The sequence below is a fragment of the Mus musculus genome, chromosome 7 (assembly GCF_000001635.26).
Source record: "Mus musculus strain C57BL/6J chromosome 7, GRCm38.p6 C57BL/6J".
NCBI classification, from domain to species: domain Eukaryota; kingdom Metazoa; phylum Chordata; class Mammalia; order Rodentia; family Muridae; genus Mus; species Mus musculus.
The window spans coordinates 18,839,735-18,861,944 of NC_000073.6; the positions used below are offsets into that span (position 1 = coordinate 18,839,735).

At 45.2% G+C, this 22,210-nt stretch overlaps 1 protein-coding gene across 9 annotated transcripts in view; it reads left to right on the forward strand.

Moving 5' to 3' along the window:
* Positions 1–223: 223 nt before the first annotated feature.
* The window catches only part of Mill2 (MHC I like leukocyte 2), a 29,739-nt gene continuing 7,752 nt past the window's right edge, over positions 224–22,210 (forward strand). For 2 of the 9 annotated variants that reach the window (XM_006539932.3, XM_017322234.1), the window contains exons 1-6: positions 238–357; positions 1,736–1,780; positions 16,206–16,469; positions 16,672–16,947; positions 18,407–18,685; positions 18,790–18,919. In XM_006539932.3, coding sequence (XP_006539995.1) covers positions 258–357; positions 1,736–1,780; positions 16,206–16,469; positions 16,672–16,947; positions 18,407–18,685; positions 18,790–18,893 — 1,068 coding nt within the window. In that variant the 5' untranslated portion in view covers positions 238–257 and the 3' untranslated portion in view covers positions 18,894–18,919. Of the gene's footprint in view, positions 358–1,735; positions 1,781–14,152; positions 16,470–16,671; positions 16,948–18,406; positions 18,686–18,789; positions 18,920–21,787; positions 22,006–22,210 lie in introns of those variants that run through there. The other 7 variants (XM_030242559.1, XM_006539933.4, NM_153761.3 and 4 more) reach the window with 6 other exon arrangements.

Consider the following 22,210-nt stretch of genomic DNA (forward strand, 5'->3'; position numbering starts at 1 on the left):
TTTGACAATATCAGGAGGAATCTGTTGGTGTAAGAGATATCGGAGTGTCTTAGAAGACATTCAGATGTGAGTAACTCATCTGACCTTAAAAATAAAAAGAGGAGTGGTGGTACACAACTTTAATCCCAGCAGAGGCAGCAGATCTCTGGTCTACAAAGTGAGTTCTGAAGACAGCCAGGACTGTGTTCTCGTCACTTAGCTGATGGGTGGAGCTCTGAAGGGAGGAGTATGTTTGCACAAAACTCCATTTGAGAAAAATGAAAGCCAGTTCTGGAAAGCCCAGAGAATTCAGACCAGCAGTCCTACTGTTGATCTTAGGGCTGCTCCTTAGAGACTCACGGGGATCCAGCATCCAAGGTGAGCTCTGGGCAGGATGGGGACCATCCCTGTAAGCAGGGGAGGGATGAGTCACACTGTTTAAATGAGTGAAATTAGAGTGTACATAGAGAAATGGCTGTCCCAAGGAACCAAACTAGGGAAGTCACAACGGAGAGGGAGACAGAGGAAAGGGGGAAGAAAAAGAGAGTGTGTGTGTGTGCACAGAGAGAGAAGAGGACCAGAAATGTTTGGATTATAAAGGAAAATAATAATCTTCTGGGGGAGGAGAAGCCCAGACCCTGGGCTGGAAAATTCAGAGTAGAGGTCCGGGTGTGCTAGGTAGGTAGGGACTGAGGGATACCGGGAGAACCTAGGGGCTAGGTCTGCTTTGGTGTGTAAAATAGGCGGCACAGCCCCTGCTCTCTGCTCTGAATCCCAACCGTAAGGAATAGGTCAGAGCGCATAGGCACAGGAAAGAGTACGGGAGGGAGAGGCAAAGGGTGGAGCGGAGGAAACTGAAACTGGAGGAAGGCTTAGCAAGCCCAGCAGCCTTCGTAAAACATTCCCCGAGCTGACATAAGTGGGGCGTGGGGTTACATTGGGGAGCCTTTATTGTCAGCTGGAGGACACATGACTATTGGAGTACGCGGTCTACCACCGGAAGCCCCTGCAAGAAGGAACAGGCAGCCCTTTTCTAGACCTCAGTGGGTGGCCTTCTTAGGAGAAAAGGGATGTCTGCAGGGGAAGACTACAAAAAAAGGCCTGACACAGAGACCGGGGGGGGGGGGGGCGGGGCGGGAGGAGGAGCATTTAGTGTCCCTGCCCTGAAGAAACTCCCAGAAGAAACAGGGAGTTGGTGAGTGTCTGCACACCATGGGCAGAGGTCTGGATGCTGTGTCTGGAGAGGACCTGATTGGTGTCTTTGCTCATTGTCAGGTTACAGTGACTGTGAAGCCCGAGAAAACTGAGGATTAAGAGTGGTAGGGGCCTGTGATGAGACAAGCTGTGGAGGGTGTCTGTCTGTCTGGGAACTATCTGAGCAAGTATCAGGGAGGAGCTGGGGGCGGAGTAGAAGCTCAAAACACTCAACTGAGACTCTTCCCCCTCCAGTCCTTGGTTCCAGGGGTAGCTATAGAAGATTGTTCTTTTAATATCTGGAATAATTATTTTTATTGTTGTTGTCTCTTGCTTGTTGTTTGAGACAGGGTTTCACTGGGTAGCCCTGGCTATCCTGGGACCAGGCTGGCCTTGAATCCATAGAGCTCTGCCTGGCTGGCTAGCTAGAATTAATTTTCTCAATAGGAAATAGTGTGTGTGTGTGTGTGTGTGTGTGTGTGTGTGTGTGTGTGTTGCAACAGGTATGCAGGATATGCACAGGACAGAACAGCAAGGATCTTCCTCTACTCTCCTGAAACAGGGTTTCTGGCTGACGTGGAGGTTCATGGTTCCAGCAGGCTGACCAGTGAGTTTTCAGGACTGCCTGTCTCTGCTCCTCAAAGCTGTGGGAGGAGGGGTTACGGGAATGCACAGCCATGCTCTTCTTTTTTATGTGGGTGCTGGGGATTCGAACCCAGGACCTGTGTTTGCAGAGCAACATTCTTATTCACTAAGCCACTTCCTATCACCTGGCTACTTGCTTTTGACAGTGTCCCCACCATGTAGCCCAGGATGCCTTGAAACTTGGCCACCTCCTGGCCCAAATGGTGTATACACATGCACTACCACTTGCGGTGGGGGTTATTTTCCAAATCACCAGAAGGACCTGATGACATGTCTATGTCAGTTTTCTTTTCTTTGAGATGTAGACATTCCCCCAACAGAGTGGTGCATGGACTACAAATGACGAACTGTGTGGACTTGTCTTTGTCACTCAGAACCTACAGGACACAGAGTAAAGGCCCTGAACGTATCAGAATCTACAGGACACAGAGTAAAGGCCCTGAACGTATCAGAATCTACAGGACACAGAGTAAAGGCCCTGAACGTATCAGAATCTACAGGATACAGAGTAAAGGCCCTGAGAGTATATTTCAACTAGATAAATATTTGTCTGATCCGATCCAAATCCCATGATGAGTCCTAACCTTCAGCTGCATTACAGTTATCCAGGAGAATTCCCATCTGATAGACTACTTAGCACTGTGGTCATGGGAACTGGACCCACAGACCCACACATGCCAGGGAAGGGCTCGCCCCTTAGCTCCAGCCCCAGCTGCCTGAATTGTATTTCCTTATGTCCAAAGCCTGGTGAAATCCTTCATCCTTTTCCTATATTTTGTATATTTTAATAATATTTTCTTAACATACATGAAACAACACATAGTTTATTTTCCTAATAGCAGAAATTGCCCCGTTATGTGAGATTTTCCTCTGCCTTTGCTATGGTTGAGGCAAATGTCACCCGAAGGCCCATCATTGCAAACTTGAACCCCAGTCTGTGACATTATTGGGAGGGATGAAATGGGTTCAGGAAAATGAAGTGAATCATGAAGCAGAGCTTTGAAGGGGACAGTGAGACCTGTCTTACTTACGGTTTCTATTGCTGTGAGGAGACACCATGACCCCAGCAACTCTTATACAGGAAAGCCTTATTTACTTGGATCTTGTTTACAGAGGCTTACTCCATTGTCATCAAGGCAGGAAGCATGGTGGCATGCAGGCAAACACAGTGCCGCAGGGTCTGAGAGTTCTACATCCATCGGGATCAGCAGGCATAAGGAAGAGAGTGACACTGGGCCTTGCTTGGACATTTGAAACCCTAAAGGCCACCACCAGTGATCCCTTTCCTCAAACAAATTCACACTCACTCCAAAGAAGCCACTCCTCCCAATGCCACTCACTAAGCCTTCAATTATATGAATCAATGAGGGCCGTTCTTATTCAAATCACCACAGCTAAAGGTAGCTTAGTATATAGGGATTTAAGTGGGTGTGTATACCCTTCTTCTTCTTTTTTTTTTTTTTTTTTAATTTGTCATTTGAGCATTTGATGGTGTTGTTTCACAATAGCTTGACCCGGTGGGTTGTAAGGGATCATAACATGATTAGTAATCCATAGATTACTCAGCTATTAAAAACAATGAACTTATGAAATTCTTAGGCAAGTGGATGGATCTGGAGGATATCATCCTGAGTGAGGTAACCCAATCAAAAAAGAAGTCACTTGATATGCACTCATTGATAAGTGGATATTAGCCCAGAAACTTAGAATACCCAAGATACAATTTGCTAAACACATGAAACTCAAGAAGAAGGAAGACCAAAGTGTGGATACTTCGTTCCTTCTTAGAATGGGGAACAAAATACCCATGGAAGGACTTACAGAGACAAAGTTCAGAGCAGAACCTGAAGGAACAGCCATCCAGAGACTGCCCCACTTAGGAATCCATCCCATAAACAACCACCAAACCCAGACACTAGGCAGATGCCAACAAGTGCCTGCTGATAAAAGCCTGATATAGCTATCTCCTGTGAGACTCTGCCAGTGCCTGGAAAATACAGAAGTGGATGCTCACAGTCAGCTAATGGATGGATCACAGGGCCCCCAATGGTGGAGCTAGAGAAAGTACCCAAGGAGCTGAAGGGGACTGAAGCCCCATAGGAGGAACATCAATATGAACTAACCAGTATCCTCAGAGCTCCTTGGGACTGTACCACCAATCAAAGAAAACACATGGTGGAACTTGTGGCTCTAGCTGCATATGTAGCAGAGGATGGCCTAATCGGTCATCAATGGAAGGAGAGGCCCTTGGTCCTATGAAGGCTCTATGCCCCAGTATAGGGGAATGCCAGGACCAGGAATGGGAGTGAGTGGGTTGGGGAGCAGGGGGAGGGGGGAGAGGATAGGAGATTTTCAGAGGGGAAACTAAGAAAGGGGATAACATTTGAAATGTAAATAAAGAAAAAAATCTAAAAAAAAAAAAAAAAAAAAAAAAAAAAAAAAAAAAAAGGAATCCATAGATTGCAAACTTCTATAAAGCACTTGCTAGTACACACAGGTTCATTACAGACCACAGTTTCATGAATGTCAGAAGGCTCTAAAGGCTCCAGAAAATGCCATTGTGTCATATCTGGAACTGAACTTTTTCAAATAGTTCTTTATGTGTGTCGTTTCTAGGAACCCCCCCCCCATTACAACTAAAACCTGGTAATAATTATTTACAGATCCCAAGTAGCATGCTAATACAACCTACCAATTATTGTCAGTATATAATGTTAATCTCAAACCGAGGACAAAATGGCTGGAGTACCTACTTAATATATCAAAGCAGACCCCACCCCTATCCTGAACTCTGCAGCCCACAAACTGGACTGCCTTTCCCCAGCAGCTCTCCATATATTATCCAGCCATTTTGGCTACCTGGTCTTTTTTTTTTTTTTTTTTTTTTTCTTTTCCCTTTCTGGCCTCTTGTTCTCCTGACTTTCCCCCTCTTCTCTCTCTCCTCCTCCCCTCCCCACATGGCCTGGCTCAGAGTCATGTCCACTCTAGACTCTCCCAGATGTCCCTACTCTGGCTCTGCCCTTCATATCTACAATAAACCTTCTCCTTCACCACGCCTAGGACCAGTCATGCCCTTCCTTTTTATTTCTTTTCATTCACTTGATGCCAAAATCGGGGAATTGTCACAAGTGAGTTCCCCTCAAAGGAGCTCGACCCCTTTGAACCAAGCTGCTGATCTGATTCTCCAAAGGGATATATATGGATATATGGATCCTTGTTTCTGCTGGCTTCTGCCACACCCAAAATTTGACTCCAAGTTCTAGAGTCTGAGTCTTCAGTTTCTGCTTCCCTTTGCCTGCTTTCTAACCATTTGTCTCTTGTCTTCTTCCTGTAAATGTCTCTCTGGAATCTGGCCTGCTCTGCCATCAACCTGGGCCCATCTTCTCAACTAAAGACACTTGCTCTGTGTTTCTCTGGCTCCTGCAGCCAGCCACGACTCTGGCCTGCCACGCCCACCTGCTAAATTGGGAGTTTCCTCTCCTCCCACTTGAAGCTGCAATTTGTTCTCTGTCTCCCAGCTCCGTGCTGAACTTCCCTCTTCCCGTCCTCAGAGCTGCGCATTTCTGTCTCTCTCTTTTTTTTAAAGATTTATTTACTATATATAAGTACACTATAGCTGTCTTCAGACACACCAGAAGAGGGCATCAGACCTCATTACAGATGGTTGTGAGCCACCATGTGGTTGCTGGGAATTAAACTCAGGACCTCTGGAAGAGCAGTCAGTGCTCTTAACCGCTGAGCCATCTCTCCAGCACTCATTTTACTTTTTTTTTTATTCATTTATTTCATGTGAGTACACTGTCACTGTTTTCAGACACACCAGAAGAGGGCATCAGATCTTATTACAGATGGTTGTGAGCCACCATATGGTTGCTGGGAATTGAACTCAGGACCTCTGGAAGAGCAGTCAGTGCTCTTAACCGCTGAGCCATCTCTCCAGCACTCATTTTACTTTTTGAGAAAAGATTTATCTATTTTTTATTTAACGTGGATTGTTGTTTGGCTGTATGTATGTCTGGGTGAGGGTGCTAGACCCCCTAAAACTGTAGTTACAAACAACTGTGAGCTGCCTGTGTGGATTGAACCTGGGTCCTCAAGAAGAGCAACCAATGTTCTTAACTGTGGAGGCATCTCTCCAGCTGCTCCCTTCCCTCCCCATCCCACCCCCGAATTTTTAGACAAGACTTTTCCATGTAACCACAAGCCCTGAACCACTACACAAAATGAAATTACAGCAGAACTATCTATTATGTATTCTTCCTTTGAAACTCATATGTAACTAAACATTTCCCACCTATTTCTCCATAAGTTCATCATAGACCCAAAGCAATAATTCTTTTGTCATTGATTAACAAAGTTTAAGCCAGCCAGTCTATAGTAGCAAGTTTTTCCTATGCTTAGCTGATGACAGTTTGTATTTACCAAGAAATAGATCAGCTATCTTATGTCTTAGTTTTGAAGTCTTGTTCAGCTAAGCTGACTAAACATCTATTCTCTATTCTGTTGTAGGTGGTTTTAAGCTACCGCCCTTTGCTCCGGAACCACCTTGCTCTGGAGCCCCCACCTGGCTTCCCTTCTGTAATACCCACTTTCGTTCTGAGAGATGACAGTGCTACAGCCCTCTCCAGCTTCTCTGAATCTGTGGATAAAAGACACACACACACACACACACACAGTCTGTTACTTCACAAATTGCCTTCTAGGCACAATTGCTGGGCATTACTATCTCCCACCTGGAAAAGCATGCCCTTACCAATTTATTATCTCCATCTCTCCACTTGCCCTAAACATCAGTGGCTAGTCCCACCTAGTCCCTGCCAAACATCCTTGGTATACCCATCAGAGCTGCCTGTTGCTCCTTCTGAGATCTCACATAAATGCTGGCTTCTTCTCCCTCCAAAGCATGTCAGAAAACTCCTCTCTCTCCTTCCTGGCATCTGCCTGTTTTTCCTGGGACCTGGAAGTCCTGCCTGTACCTTCTTCCAAGCAATTGCCCCTGGTTTTCTTTACTGACAAATCAAGAACCAATTGAGGAACAAGACCTTAGCATCAGAACTGGCCCCCTTCAGTATTCTTATAGTCATAATAGAATTATTTACTCTTTGTTCATAACCCTGTCTCTTTGTGGTCCACACTGAAACCTGTGACCACATCCCTAGATCACAAGATTACAACCTAGAATGAATGTTTTCTTTGATCATTAAATTGTCCCAAGCACAGTTTTTTTTTTTGATCATTAACTTGTTCAAGTACAATTATGTGCTTACAATGCATGAAAGCTCATTGCTCTCCTTTCTAACATATGCAGCCCTCACTATTCTATAAAGGATGGGATACATTCTACTCTTTTTTTATGCATATGAGTACACTGTACTGACACACCGGAGGAGGGCATCGTATCTCATTACAGATGGTTGCGATCCTCTGTGTGGGTAGTTGCTGGGAATTGAACTCAGGACCTCTGGAAGAGTAGTCAGTGCTCTCAACCACTGAGCCACCTCTCCAGTCCTCACATTCTACTCTTATCCTAACTTTATCACATCTTTTTGGCAAAACAACTTCCACCATCTCCTTAAACATTTTATCAACTACCCTGATGTTCTAAAACTTTTTAAGCTAAATCAGGAATTCTGTAAAGTCGTTAGCTCATCTAAACACTATTATTTTATGAAAGTTTGTCTTCATAGTGATCTGCAGGAAAGAGTGGGCTGTCTCCTGAGAAGCAATCACACCAGACTCTGGACAGTGAGGGTCTCCCTGTGCCCATTCACACCATGCTAGATACAGGAGGAATATAGCAATGGCCAACATGAGAAGGACTAGCATCAGCAAGAAGCAATCCAGAGACAAACCACCACCACACACCAAGGCTGTGCCTCTCCAAGGTATACCCATCAGAGCTGTGAGAATGGTGGACCATCTCCAGAAACCCACAGCTCCTGCATGGTATCTGCCATCTCTCCCTTTTAGATTAGTTAAAGGAAGCCAGTGAAATTCTCTCTAGGCAGAACATACAGCAGATGAAGATGACTGGAAGAAGAAAGTGAAACTGTAGCATGTAGTTTTTGCTACCCCACTTGAAACTTCAGACCACGCTACCAGCCCCGTCCAGGTTCTCCTGGATCCGTGGATGAAAGACACACACACACACACACACACACATTACCTTATTTTCAACCTTCCTTCTTAGCTCAATTGCTGGGCACTTCTAATCTCCCACTGCTAACGTGCCCTTCCAAATACTCTTAGCTCAGCACCCTAAACCTGCCCTCAGCTTTAGTTGCTACCCCAGGCCCAGTAGGGGAAGTGGCTGATGACCACTCCATCCTAGATCTCACATGGCTGGTGACCTTTTCTCCCTCTGAAACATGGTAAAATCTCTCTTCCTCCCTGCGTCTCCTTGCCTACTCCTGCCGGGACCCAGAAGTCTGGCCTCTTTCCTTCTGCTCAACAATTAGCCCCCAGCATCTTTACTGATAGATCAAGAGCTAGCTGGGGAACAAGACCTTAGCATAGAAACCACTCCCTACACAAAACAAGACAGTTAACCCTATAGTAATTCTTAAATGTATAAGGAAACTCCATAAGGGTTGTTTTTTAACAAAAGTTCTAACTGAATTAGGAAAGTAACTAGCTACTTCTTCTGCAGAAGAGACTTGTAACCTAGAATGACTAATAGCACTAACCTGAAAATACAGAGTTTCCATAATAATAGCAGGTTATGACCAATTCCAAACAGTTCACAGGTGCGCATGTTCTTGGTCTCAAGACCTCTCTGACCTATTATAGGACAAAGGAATAACACAAATCCATTTATAATTGACATGACACAAGATGGTTAAGTCTGCCTTTATATTTTGACTCTGAGTCCCCATGTAAACAATGGCTTCCTGTAAAACATTAGTCCTATCTGTTAAACCTGTATTGATCTTTTTCTGTGTAATCAGTGCTCAGGGAAGAGGTTGAGATAAGGAATTTATAAGGTGAGCAGTGTGCACCTGTTGTACCAAAGCAGGAGCTGAGGCTGACATAGGTCCCAGCATCTAGAATAAGTGTGGCAATAAGACTCTTTGACCTCAAGAGAGCATTAGCAACTCATTTCCAGGACATACATAGCAGAACCCTCATACCAAGACTGTAAAAGATTAACATGTGATGAAATATAAAGTGGCTGGCGTACTATGAGAAAAACATTAGGGCTCATAGTGGAATTTATGTAACTAGTCAAATAGCATTTTCCACAGGAAATGTTATATACAGGCTCGTTTTTAGTAACGTTTCTATCCCCTGGGTACAGAATGGCAAATGGTGATATAACCTAGCACTAGAGACCATCAGGAGCATCAGGAGCCAGGTCCTCAAATAATGATGGCTAAGGTGGGCGTGGAGAAAGTGGCAGGGGTGGAAGTCTCTGCCTTCAAGTTGCAGGGACACAGTTGCTAGAAGTAATGGCCTGTACAAATTAAGACTGGCAATGCCCCTGCATATGTCTCCGGTAAGATGAAGCAACTCTGCACAGTGAAATAAAGCACATATAAGAATACCACACAATCCTACAGGACAAGAAAGTTCTAATCGCACCTTAAAAGAAATGCTTATAAAACAAAAAGGAAGAATAAAGACACGCCCCCCCCCCCCCCCCGGGGTAGACTAAATAGTGCTCGGTTAACTTTCTGAACCTTAACGAGAAAGAAACGACAGCAGCTGAGAGACACTGGGTTATAGAAAAAACGGTGGAATTAAATCAGTCTATAAGGATGTGTCAGTATCAGAATGGAAGCCAGCAAAAGTTTTGCATTGGGGATGCAGATTTGTTTATATTTCCACAGGAAATGAGAAGCTATGAATCCCATAAAAACTGATAAAAATTAGAACTGAGCAGGGCAGGTCTTCTGAAAACCTTGGCTAATGACACAAAAAGCATTTATTTCATTGAAAATGTCTTTGTTTATAATTTCTCCATATACTCAGCACAATTGATGGCTTAAAACAGGAGTGGGAGAAAGTGGTGATATTTTTTGAGGATTCTGGAATTTTGGTTTCTTTAGGGAACACAGAAGTATTGTGAGAACATGCTTGTTTTAATCCCAGGTGTCGAAATGTGAAGGGGTTTCAGGCTGTCTGCAGCAGCTGACCATGATTTGCCTCCTGCTCTGCAGAAGTGTGGTTTTGTCAACTGCAGAGAGTTTTTGTTATTGTGTGATGTTTGGAATTCTGGGAACTTTTCAAAGGATATATATAAATGTGAGGGCCCAAGTGAGGGTGGGAGTTAGCTGTGGTTTGTTAGTAGCTGTGATCAAAGAAGAAACAAAAGAAAACAAATTATATTCAGGAATTTTTCTAATTCCTTCTTCCCTCTATTCTTGTTTCTTTCCTATTTAGTGTTAGGAGCAAAACCAGGCATAATGGGTGGGGAACAGAAGAACCCACAAAGTAGCAAAGACGGCTCCAGTGAGTCATACAAGAACTGTGATTGATAGTCTATCCTGATACACTGTAAAACAAGATCAGGAAAGTTCCTAGTCTACCTATGGACTGCATTTATGATTTAAAGTTTTATTTTAATGCTCAAGGATCTTCAATTAAATCTTGAATTCAAATCTTTAAGGCTCAACAGAGATAAAGCTGTAAAATCCTAATCTTAAAAAAAAAAAAAAAAAAAAAAGCTACTAACAGCTGGGCAGTGGTGGTGCACATTTTTAATCCCAGCACTTGGGAGGTAGAGGCAGGCAGATTTCTGAGTTCGAGGCCAGCCTGGTCTACAAAGTGAGTTCCAGGACAGTCAGGGCTACACAGAGAAACCCTGTCTCAAAAAAAAACAAAAAACAAAAAACTTCTAACAGCTGGGCAATGGTGGTGCACATTTTTAATCCCAGCACTTGGGAGGCAGAGGCAGAGGATCTTTCTGACTTTGAGGCTAACCTGGTCTTTGGAGTGAGTCTGGGACAGGCAGGGCTACACTGAGAAACCTTGACTTGAAAAAAAAAAAAAAAAAAAAAAACCAACAACAACAAAAACCGCTACTGTCTTGTAAACTGCTTTGTGATTCATTTAGTGGCAAGTTTTGTTTAGCTTCCTGTATATGTTTCCAAGGTTAAGCCTAAAGCAAGTAACTGGAAACAAAGTTTGTTTAGCTCATATATACCTAATATGGAATGGCCCTCATACTCTTCAGCAATCTGTTGAATATGGCATTTAGAATGCTTAATAAAAAATCTTCCCATGCTGGGCAGTAGTGGCTCACACCTTTAATCCTAGCACTCAGGAGGCAGAGGCAGGTGGATCTCTGTAAATTCAAAGCCAGCCTGGTCTACAGAGCTAATTCCAGGACAGCCAGGGCTACACAGAGAAATCCAGTCTCAAAAAAGAAAAAAAGAAGAAAAAAGAAACAAAAAAAGGCTTCCAGCCGGGCGTGGTGGTGCATGCCTTTAATCCCAGCACTCGGGAGGCAGAGGCAGGTGAATTTCTAAGTTCGAGGCCAGCCTGGTTTACAAAGTGAGTTCCAAGACAGCCAGGGCTACACAGAGAAAACCTGTCTCGAAAAAAAAAAAAAAATGGCTTCCCATGATAGACAACATACAATGTACAAAGACTGACCACTGCCCCCAATGAAGCCTTTCTTTGAGACCATGGGAGCCTAATGATAACTTATTTCTCTACCAGGGAAATGAGCCAATTCAAGCCACATTAGAGTAGATAAAGAAATAAGAGATATGTTCTATGGGGGTGTGGTGAGGTATGGGGGAGGGGGTGCCTTGTCGGGTGTATGCCCAAGCATCCCTTCCCCTGAGGGACCAGCCACGGTACAATATAGAATAGAGTTATAGAGGGGAGTTAAGAGGGTAGTAGAGGCAGAGAGACAGAGTAGAGAAGTAAGAGGCCAGCCATGAGCACGTGGAGACAGGGGGAAGGGAGGGAGGAAGGGAAAAGCCCAAGAGGGCAAGAGAGAAGCAAGAGATCAAGAGGCAAATGAGAGAGGAGGGGACAAGCAGCCCCTTTTATAGTGGATCGCCTACCTGGCTGTTGCCAGGTAACTGTGGGGGTGGAGTTTAGACAGAATGCTAACAGGTTTTTTTGGGAAGCAGTTCTCACTGGTCCCAAGCAACAAGACCAGAGAAGTCACCATGAAAAAGAAGTCAGAGGGGAGAGGGAGGAGAAAGAGAGAAAAAGTGTGACCACACAGGGAGAGAGAAAATCCAGAGAGGGGGAGAGAAGAAAGAAGGAAGGAAAGACCAACATGGTTTATATAGGAAAGAGCCTCTGGTGAGGGGAAGCCCAGCCCCTGGACTGGAAAGTTCAGGGTAGAGGGTCCTGTATCCTGTATGCCAGGTAGGGGCTGAGGGATGCAGGGAGAACTTGGAGGCCAGGACCACTCTGGTATGTTAAATATGAACCTCAGCTGTTTGCCCCAGAACTGAATTCCAACACCTAGAACAACTAGGGGGTAGGGGGTACATCTCTGTCATTTAAAATGACAAGTAGGCCATTCAGGTTATACTTTCTGCTGTCAGATCTCTGACTGTGTCAGTTTAACAACAACAACAACAACAAAACAGCTCCTTCCCCAGGGCTGCAGCTACCTCCATAGTTCATTTAAATCAGACCTCAGGCTCCCTATCCTAGAGCTCTTCATCAGAGAAAGACAAGCAATTTACCTCCCAAAGTCATAAACTCAAAGATAGTTTTAACCCAACTTCATTTCTGGGTTCCCAAATTTTTACTGTAAGCCAAAGGCATGGTTGACAGCTCTTCCTATCTTTCAGTATAGATTACAAAGAGTGGTAATACTAACATATCTAAAATTTATATCTCTTTTGATAAACAATCCTTTTAAGTCAACGTGGATCCCCCTCTCACAGGTCAAACAGTCTCCAGGTAAGTAAGTTAAATTTCCCTACCTACCACCTATTCGCAAGAATGGGATCCCTCCCTCCCCTTCTCCCCGGTTTTGAGACTTCCCTTCCCCAACTACCAGGACCATGAAGTGTATACCCAAGATAAAAATGTTCGCCTAAACTCTGTCTCTAGTCTATCTGTCTTGGAAGCTTTCAAACCAACCTCAGACTGCTCCAGCAACTCACCAGCCCCAGGAGTCTCTAACAAATCTGCATCCCAGATAGCTCCAAAGTGGCTAGCCCCAGGATGTCCAGCCTCACAAAGGGCTCTAGATGGTCCCACTGAGCTGGACGCTAGAGTGAAACAACCAGATTTCCCTCTCCCCTCCCCCCTCTCCCTCTCTCAGCCTTGGCCAGCATTCCAGCTTCCTTGGGAAATGAAGGCCCATGGCATTGGGAACAATGATACCAGTGTCAGCAGGATGTACTTATAGAAAGATTATGTTGCCTCTTGTCATTTATTATCAACAGAAAGGCTAGAATGGTATGTAGCAGAATTTTAGTAGAGCCATTGTATCTGGCATGAATTTTGGACTGATGGCACCCAGGCTTTGAAGTAAGTAACCGTTTGGTAAATAGTGATTGCTATGTGGGATTTATGGAGTTGCTCTTCCAACCGATGCACAAAGCCATTGCATAACTTAGTCCCAGACAAACCTCACAAACCAGGAAGTCTATGACTGAGAATTGCTTGGTTAATGGTTCGATAAAAGTGCCGTTTTTGTAACAATAAAGAGCTTCTGAAAATTCCCTGGCTGCCCAGTCCTTCAGAGGCTAATCAGCCCGCTGCTGAAAAGGCTAAACTCATTCTTCTTTCTCAGAATTCTAAACTAAACAGCTGAGATGACTATTTAACATATCAAAGTGGACCTGGCCATCAGGTTCTCCCAGCAGCCCTTAGTCCCAACCTGTTATAGGATCCTCCTTGCTGGCAGACCCCACCCCATACCCCGAACTCCGCAGCCCCAGGGCCGGGTGGCCCTTCTCCAAGCAGCTCTTCCATATCCAACCATGTGGTTCTTCTTTTTTTTTTTTTTTTCTTTTTATTCTTTTGGACTCTTGGCCTCCTGGGTCTCCTCTCTCCCCTCTCTCGTATGCCTCAGGGTCATGTGTGCCATAGACTCTCCTAGATCTGTTTACCCTTTTACCTACAATAAACCTTCTCTTCCACCATACCTAGGACCAGTCATAGCCGCCACCTTCCTCCTCCTCCTCCTCCTCCTTCTCCTCCTCCTCTTCTTCTTCTTCTTCTTCTTCTTCTTCTTCTTCTTCTTCTCCTCCTCCTCCTCCTCCTCCTCCTCCTCCTTCCTTCTTCTTCTTCTTCTTCTTCTTCTTCTTCTTCTTCTTCTCCTCCTCCTCCTCCTCCTCCTCCTCCTTCCTTCCTTCTTCTTCTTCTTCTTCTTCTTCTTCTTCTTCTTCTTCTTCTTCTTCTTCTTCTTCTTCTTCTGTCTTCTTCTTTTCATTCATGGAAGAAATAATCAACCTAAATTTTATTAATAGAACAATATTTTCCATAGGTTCTTTGCCAGTAAGTTCTTTAAGCATGTTCTTTCCATCAGCATTACATCTATAGTCTTCTTGTAAATAAGGAACTACAGACAGTTGCAGAGACTTATGACATACATAACTTTCTATAATACCATTATCTTGTTGATATACAATTCCAGTAGGCAGTGGGGAGGAAGAAGGATAAATGTTAAGGAAGTAAAGAATTAATTCCATAAAGTATAGCTTCAGCACCATTGTTTAATAAGCTAATCACCCGCTTTGCTTCAGGAGTTATTATTTTTATAGAATTTAATGGAGTATCACCAGAAAACAACATAAAAAGCAGACTGCATACCCAACTGTCATGGACCAAAATTTCAAATTTTGCTATTTTAGTTTATTTACCATGAGAGGTAAGCATTTGTTTAAGTACTGATTAGAAGAGCAGGATAGAAGAATGTCATCACTATACTGAAATACCTCAGGAGATTTAATCAGCACTGTTAGCATTTCCTCTAGGCTCCTCCTAACAGTTACCTAACAACAGCCAGGTAGAGCTTGGTTCTAATATAAAAGGACCCTCCCTGTCCTCCTCTTCCTCTCTTATTCATTCTCTCTTTCTTTCTCTCCCTGTCCTCTTTCTCTCTCCCCACCTGTTCCAAGCTGGCCTCTTCTCTTCTTTCTCTCTCTTCTCTTCTCTTCTCTTCTCTTCTCTTCTCTTCTCTTCTCTTCTCTTCTCTTCTCTTCTCTTCTCTCTCTCTCTCTCTCTCTCTCTCTCTCTCTTCGCTGTCTCCTTTCTTTCTCTACCTTTACTCCCTTCCCCAAACCCATGTTCCAAATAAACTTCATTTTATACTGGACCTATCAAATGGCTGATACGTCAGGGTAGGGGGAGTGCCTCAGCATGGAGCCACTAAAGCACCCCTCCCCCCACATTACAAAACATATCAAGCACTAGGTCAGGTGTTCTACTTGCAATTGTTCCTGTACTAGAAGTTGGGCCAGTTTTAATTTTTCCCCATGGAGGGACCATTGATAATTTATATTGAGTTACTCCCATATTGAGGGGGAAAAAAAAAAAGCTCTAAGGCAGCAGAGCCTTAGCCCATGTTGCCACAGGTTAACCCACCCACCATTCCTTGGAACTCAGGTGTAGCTTGAGACACAGCTCTCTACATTCAGTAAACCCCAGGCCATGTGGCCATTGGCAGTTATGAGTCTCAGTAGCTTTGGAGTCTATTCCTCCAGCCCTGTTAGACCTGCTGAAATGTCTTCAACAGAAAATTCTCACCCCACCCCCCTTACCACTCTGATTCTTTTTTCGTTGTTTTGTTGTTGCTGCTGTTGTTGTTGTTGTTGTTGTTGTTTGATTTTTGGTTTGGTTTGGTTTGGTTTGTTGGAAAAGGTTTCTCTGTGTAGTCCTGGCTGTCCTGGAACTCACTCTGTAGACCAGGCTGACCTCAAACTCAGAAATCCGCCTGCCTCTGCCTCCCAAGTGCTAGGATTAAAGGCGTGCACCATCACACCCAACCCAAGCAATACACTATTGTATTCCAGCTTGCAAAATAATTGACAGGGATTTTATTTCCCGCCCCCATAGCCCCCCCCCCTTTGATAGGCTCTGATTCCATTAATTACGATGAGTTTCAGATTATCAACACTTATGGTTCTTTGCCTAGGAAGAAAGTTGCAGAGCTCTTGAGTATTTTGCTTCTTTGGATGTTAACAAACATCTCAATGATTGTATGAAATGCATTGTCTCAAAAGACTGAGTAGAACCCATGTTTATTTCCATTTTCTCAGGGTCTCCAGCCCTTGGGTGAAGGTTATTAATTTCCTAATTCCCTGCTCACAATACTTCTCTCCTTTCCTCTTTCATGCTATAACAAAACACTCTACATTCATACCCACAGCAGTACAATCATCTGGGTTCAGTCCCAAGGCAGAAACTGACTGTGGAAACCATCAACTTGTCAATTTTGTTCCCATCTCCTCCTCCCTCAGGAACCCACACTCTGCGCTATAATGTCAGAGCCCATTCTCTGGAGGGGTCTGAGAAGACCCAGCTCCTGGTCCTAATATACGTAGATGAAGAGCTCTTCCTGAAATACAATGGAGACAGCAGGGAGACAGAGCCCTTGGGATGCTGGATTAAGGGCCATGGGGGAAATGAGACCTGTGCAAGAGAGACTAACAATCTGTTGAAGGTGGAAGAGAAACTCAGGGGGATGATGGCTGAGGTTATAAACCAGAAGAGTCAGGAGGAAGGTAAGTGTGGAGAGCCAGAGGTACACAAATCCCATCTATGATCCCTAAGCCATGATTCTGGGCAGGGCACAGCCAAACTGAATTGAGTAAAGCAACAATGTTTTCAAGGGGCAGAGCACTGGATAGTCCCTTCTAGGCTGAAGTCTCAGGGAGTGAGGTCCAGGGACAAGAAGGTAACGAGTTCCTGCCTGGGGCGGGCCAGGCCTTCACACTCTCCAGGCAACTTTGGGCTGTGAGCTTCTGAGTAATGGGAGCACTAGAGGCTTCTGGCACCTGGGCTATGATGGGCAGAACTTCCTCACCTTTGACCAGAAGACTCTCACGTGGACAGTGGATGGACCCTCCACCCAGCAGAACAAGATGTTCTGGAAGACACATGCACCCAGAGCTGATCTAGTTAAGACATTCTTGGATGATATATGTCCTGCTCACCTCCAGAGATACCTCGCTTCCTTGAGAAACGGTCTGCAGGATACAGGTACTGACAAGGGGCTCTGTCTCTCCATTAGCTTCTTTCCCTGGGATGTTCTGAATCTAGAAGGAGACAAAGCTAGTTATGAACAATTGGGCTTGGATGGTAAGATGTTTGATCAGAGTTAAGACAGGACAGAAGGATCCAGCCATGGAGCCGGACTACAGATTCAAACGCAAGCTACCCAACCCATGTTCCATATCCAAGGTCCTTCTCCTGAAGCTTAGCTCTTTGTTTTTGTTTTTTAAGATTTATTTATTTATTTAATGTATATGAGTACTCTGTCTTCATGCACACCAGAAGAAAGCATCAGATACCATTACAGAGTCACCATGTGGTTGCTGGGAATTAAACTCAGGACCTCTGGAAGAGCAGCCAGTGCTCTTAACCACTGAGCCATCTCTCCAGCCCCTCTGCTTTGTTTGAGAAAGTTTTCTGTTTTTGAGACAAGGCTACATAGCCAAGGTCAAACTCCAGGTCCTGCATTTGCCTCTTGAATGCTTGGATCACAGGTATGCACAGCTCTGCAAGGTCCTTTAAGGTGACAGTCAAAGTTGTTCCTTGGCTAAATCTCATTCATGATTTTAAAAAAAGGAGAAGGAGAGGAGAGGGACAGGGAGAGGAAGGGGGAGGGGGAAGGGAGAAGGAAGAGAGGGAGAAGGAGGAGAGGGGGGAGAGAGAGGGAGAGAGAGGGGGAAAGGGAGAGGGAGAGAGAGAGGGAAAGGGAGAGGGGGAGAGGGGAGGAGAGGGGGGAGAGAGGGAGAAGGAGAGAGAGAGAGAGGGAGAGGGGGGAGAAAGGGGGAGAGGGGAGAAAGGGGAAGAGAGGGGAAGAGGGAGAGGGGGAGAGAGGGGGAGAGGGAGGAGAGGGAGGAGAGGGAGGAGAGGGAGGAGAGGGAGGAGAGGGAGGAGAGGGAGGAGAGGGAGGAGAGGGAGGAGAGGGAGGAGAGGGAGGAGAGGGGGAGGGAGAGAGGGAGGAGAGGGAGAAGAAGAGGGAGAGAGAGAGAGAGAGAGAAAGAGAAGAGAGAGAGAGAGAGAAAGAATTCCCCCTTGAAATGGTTAGGGTAGACAGTGAAAATGCTGTTAACCAAAAATCCTCATGAGCAAGTCCAAGGGTCAAGCCAAGAGGCAAAGAATTAGAGTTACAGTTTGGCAGCACCTCTCTGTCTCCTGGAGTGCATGACACCAGCTTTGTGGTACAAAGATTGTCAGCCATTTGTCGATTAGAGAAGACCACTGTCCCTACAAAGTCATCTACTCATGTACTAGAAGGCTGATCATCTGACCTCATGCAGTCCCCTGGCAGACAAGGGCCTGCTACCTTCCAGTATTCAGGCATCACTGGAGCTGTGTGCTGTACTCCCCGCACTTACCTAGGGGTGGGGAGAGGCACATATGCACATTGTGGTTGTGTAGTTTCTGCCCTCCGCATCCCACCACTCAGCAGCTCTTTCTCATCTTCTCCCAGGACCCCCAATGGTAACTGTGACCTGCAGGAACTATCCAGTAGGTAGGGTCACACTGACATGCCGGGCTTTTAATCTGTATACCCGTGAGGCCACCCTGGTCTGGCTTCAGGATGGGAAGCCAGTACAGCAGAAAACCTTCAGATCTGAGACCATCCTGCCCAGCGGGGATGGGACCTACCAGGCCCGGGTGTCCATTCGGGTTCTTCCTGGACAGGAACCACAGTTCAGCTGCAACCTGAGGCATGGCAACCATAGCATCATGCAGACAGCTGTCTCTGGTGAGAAAATGGGGCAACCACCCACCTCAGGGGTTGGGAGACAAGAGCAGGAAGGACCCATAGGACACACAATGACCACGCACTTCATGGCGGGCTGGTTACAGGGCATGCTGCTGAGGACAGTCAGGATGTTGCTAGCTCTGCTACAGCTTCAGCTGGATCTGCACTCCCTGTTGTATTGGCGGTGGCACTGGCCAGAGCCAACTGAATCCAGAACACAAAGGACAGGACCAGGTAAGGAACTCCTGCTGGGGAGGTCTGGTTTTCCTTCTAGCCTGTGCCTGGAGACAGCTATTTTTCCTTCTCTTCTTTGATGCTGCAGTTAGGAGGGAAATGAGTGAGATTCTTCCTGCATTAGTCACATCCTGGAGGCTGCAGAGAAGCCAGGCCAGGCAGAAGGGTGGTGTCAATCAAAAACAAACAACCCAGCTCTCACAATGAGGGGAATAGAATATGGTTATCCTGCAGCCAAATATGCCTAAGACCTGGAAACACAGATTTGTTTCCACTAATACCAGTGCAGTCATGATCTGATGAAACGTTTATTGTAGTAGGACAGAGAAAACCATCAATCAAGATCATTTTCAAATACATTAGTGGAAACACCAGGGGTTCCAGCAAAGAGGGGCATGAATCTCATGCCATCCTTTAGCATTCCGGATGGTAGAGGCTATGGATCCCTTGATACATTTTAAAGGTTTCAGCAGCTTGTCACAAGGATAGCAGGTCACAGTCAGAAATGGACAAAAAGGGCTAAAGATAGCCTCAGAATAATCTTTGATATTCTAACTACTGACAATCAGGAAGTTCACATCAGTCCATTGGACTTCAGCATGGCTACATCTGTGTGTGTGTGTGTGTGTGTGTGTGTGTGTGTGTGTGTGTGTGGTATATGTGTATGTGTGTATATGTATTGTATATGTGTCTGTGTGTGCTGTGTGCTGTGTCTATCTGTCTCTGTGGTACATATGGTATGTGTTTCTATGTATGTATAGTATATGTATGTGTATATGAATAGTGTGTGTGTGTTTGTATCTGTGTGTGTGTAAAGTATGTGTCTGTGTATATATGGTATATGTATGGTATATGAGTACATATGTGGTATGTGTGTGTATGGTATATGTGTGTAGTATATTGTGGGGCAGTGGACTGTGCCAGGACACTTGGTAAGGTTGAGTGGGTTCAGAAACCCTGGAACCCTCAGGCCTGAGGATGGTAGGTAGTTCACATATTCCTGACTAGGTCTCTGTCACATGACCACAGCACCCCATGGAGAGGACCATGACAATCAGTCACATAGGGATAAGACCGGAAGCCGCTCCACATGCAGATGGGGCATCCCTAACATCTAAGATCAAGCCAATAGAAAGCATTTGTTCTTAGACCCCAACCCACCCCAAAATATATATAAGACCCCGTGATGGTTTGTATATTCTTGGACCAGGGAGTGGCACCATTTGGAGGTGTGGCCTTGTTGGAATAGGTGTGACCTGGTTGGAATAGGTGTGTCACTGTGGGTGTGGGCTTAAGACCCTCATCCTAGTTGCCTGGAAGTCAGTCTTCCACTAGCAGCCTTTGGATAAAGACGTAGAACTCTCAGCTCTGCCTGCGCCATGCCTGCCTGGATACTGCCATGCTCCCACCTTGATGATAAGGGACTGAACCTCTGAACCTGTATGCCAGCCCCAATTAAATGTTTTTTATAAGACTTGCCTTAGTCATGGTGTCTATTCACGGCAGTAAAGCCCTGACTAAGACAGACCCTGTATATAATAAGACTGTGTGCTTTCAGTTTGGCAGACTGTTGGAGTGACCTGCAATACTAAAACGAATCCAGCAAGCACCTATGTGTCATAGAGAGTGGCTCCTTCTATGTCAGTTATTCTCAACCCGTGGACTGCGACCATCAGAAAACACATATTTCTGGTGGTCTTAGGAACTGAGATACCACAAAGTAGCAAAACTACAGTTATGAATAGCAGTGAGAATAAATTTGTGGTTGGAAATTCCTAAGAACATCGGAAATGTGCGTTTTCTGATGGTTGAGAACCCTAATTTATGACATCTGATACTGTTTCTGGTGGGATCCTTTCTTGGGGCTAGAGAGCTACCTGGTGAGGTACACAAATTCCTGTCCGTGGTAATGGCAGGATGTTGCACTGCCCAAAACTTGGTGTCTTGTTATTGGCTCCCTGTGTTTTGCTCTGTGTGCTGTTTGCCTCCTGCTCAGGGCACCTAGCACAAAGCTGCTCTGGCTGCCTGGTAGGTGTGAGGGCTGTTGGGGAAACCAGCAAGCCCAGCTAAATGTGTGTGTGAAAATTGCCACTCTGGATCAGTCTCTCTTAACTACATGAACATTCTGTGTTCTGTGTTTACTGGCTTTGGTTTTTGTTGACTCTGTCCTTTGGATATTTTGAGCTCTGTAGTTTCATTTTTTTGCTGTGTCTGTCTCTTTAAATTTTCCCCAGTCTTATACACAGAGAGAGAGAGAGAGAGAGAGACAGAGACAGAGACAGAGACAGAGACAGAGACAGAGACAGACACACACACACACTGCTCTCCCACCACTGTCCAGCAGCAACAGCAGCAGCAGCAGCAGCAGGAGGGAGCCAGGCAAAGAACACTGTTTTCCAATCCTGAGCCTGCTGCTAGGTGCTGGCTTTGCAGGGGTGTGCCTTGCCAGGCTAAGCAAATGGACAGGAAGGACCAGAAGAGCTAGGCTGACAGCTAAGTGAGCAGGCAGCAGAGGCTGGCTCCAGAATCCACTCCATCACTTGTGGATCTCCTACAAGCTCCCAGAGAGTGGAGCCTCCACTGCCCCGTGTCCTCATCCCAGAAAAACAATAATCCAAGAGAGATGGGGAAGCAAATGAGGAAAATGAAGCGGAAGCCTGCTTTGGTCGCATCTAATGACTGTTCTCTCTGTCCCCAGATGCTCTGCTCCATCCCCAGCCACCAAACTCAATTTAACAGGGATTCGATCTGCATAATATGAAATATTGTCTTAAGCTGTTCTGAAAAGCTGGGCCTGGAGTTGTTACTGCTCCTGCTTCTCTAGACTCAAGCAGGATTATTTAAAAATTTTCTGTCTGTCCTATATAGATGAGCCACCTGATTTTATGACCAAAAAAGAAATCAAGGGGCTGGAGAGATGGCTCAGCAATTAAGAAAGAGCACTGAGTGCTCTTCCAGAGGTCCTGAGTTCAATTCTCAGCAACCACATGGTAGCTCACAACTATCTGTACTGAGATCTGATGCCCTCTTCTGGTGTGTCTGAAGACAGCGACAGTGTACTAACATACATAAAATAAATAAATAAATCTTTAAAAAAAGAAAACAGCTAAAAAAATTATAATACATGGGTGATAACTAAAAATATATACATGGATAATTTTAACTTACAACATATTATATATATAAGTTGGATAATGGTCAATAATTATTTTGAGGGGGTAGAGGGTGGCAGGTGTGTTGGGGGTGATAAGTCACCCTAGTGCTTTAATCCCAGCACTAGGGCATCAGAGG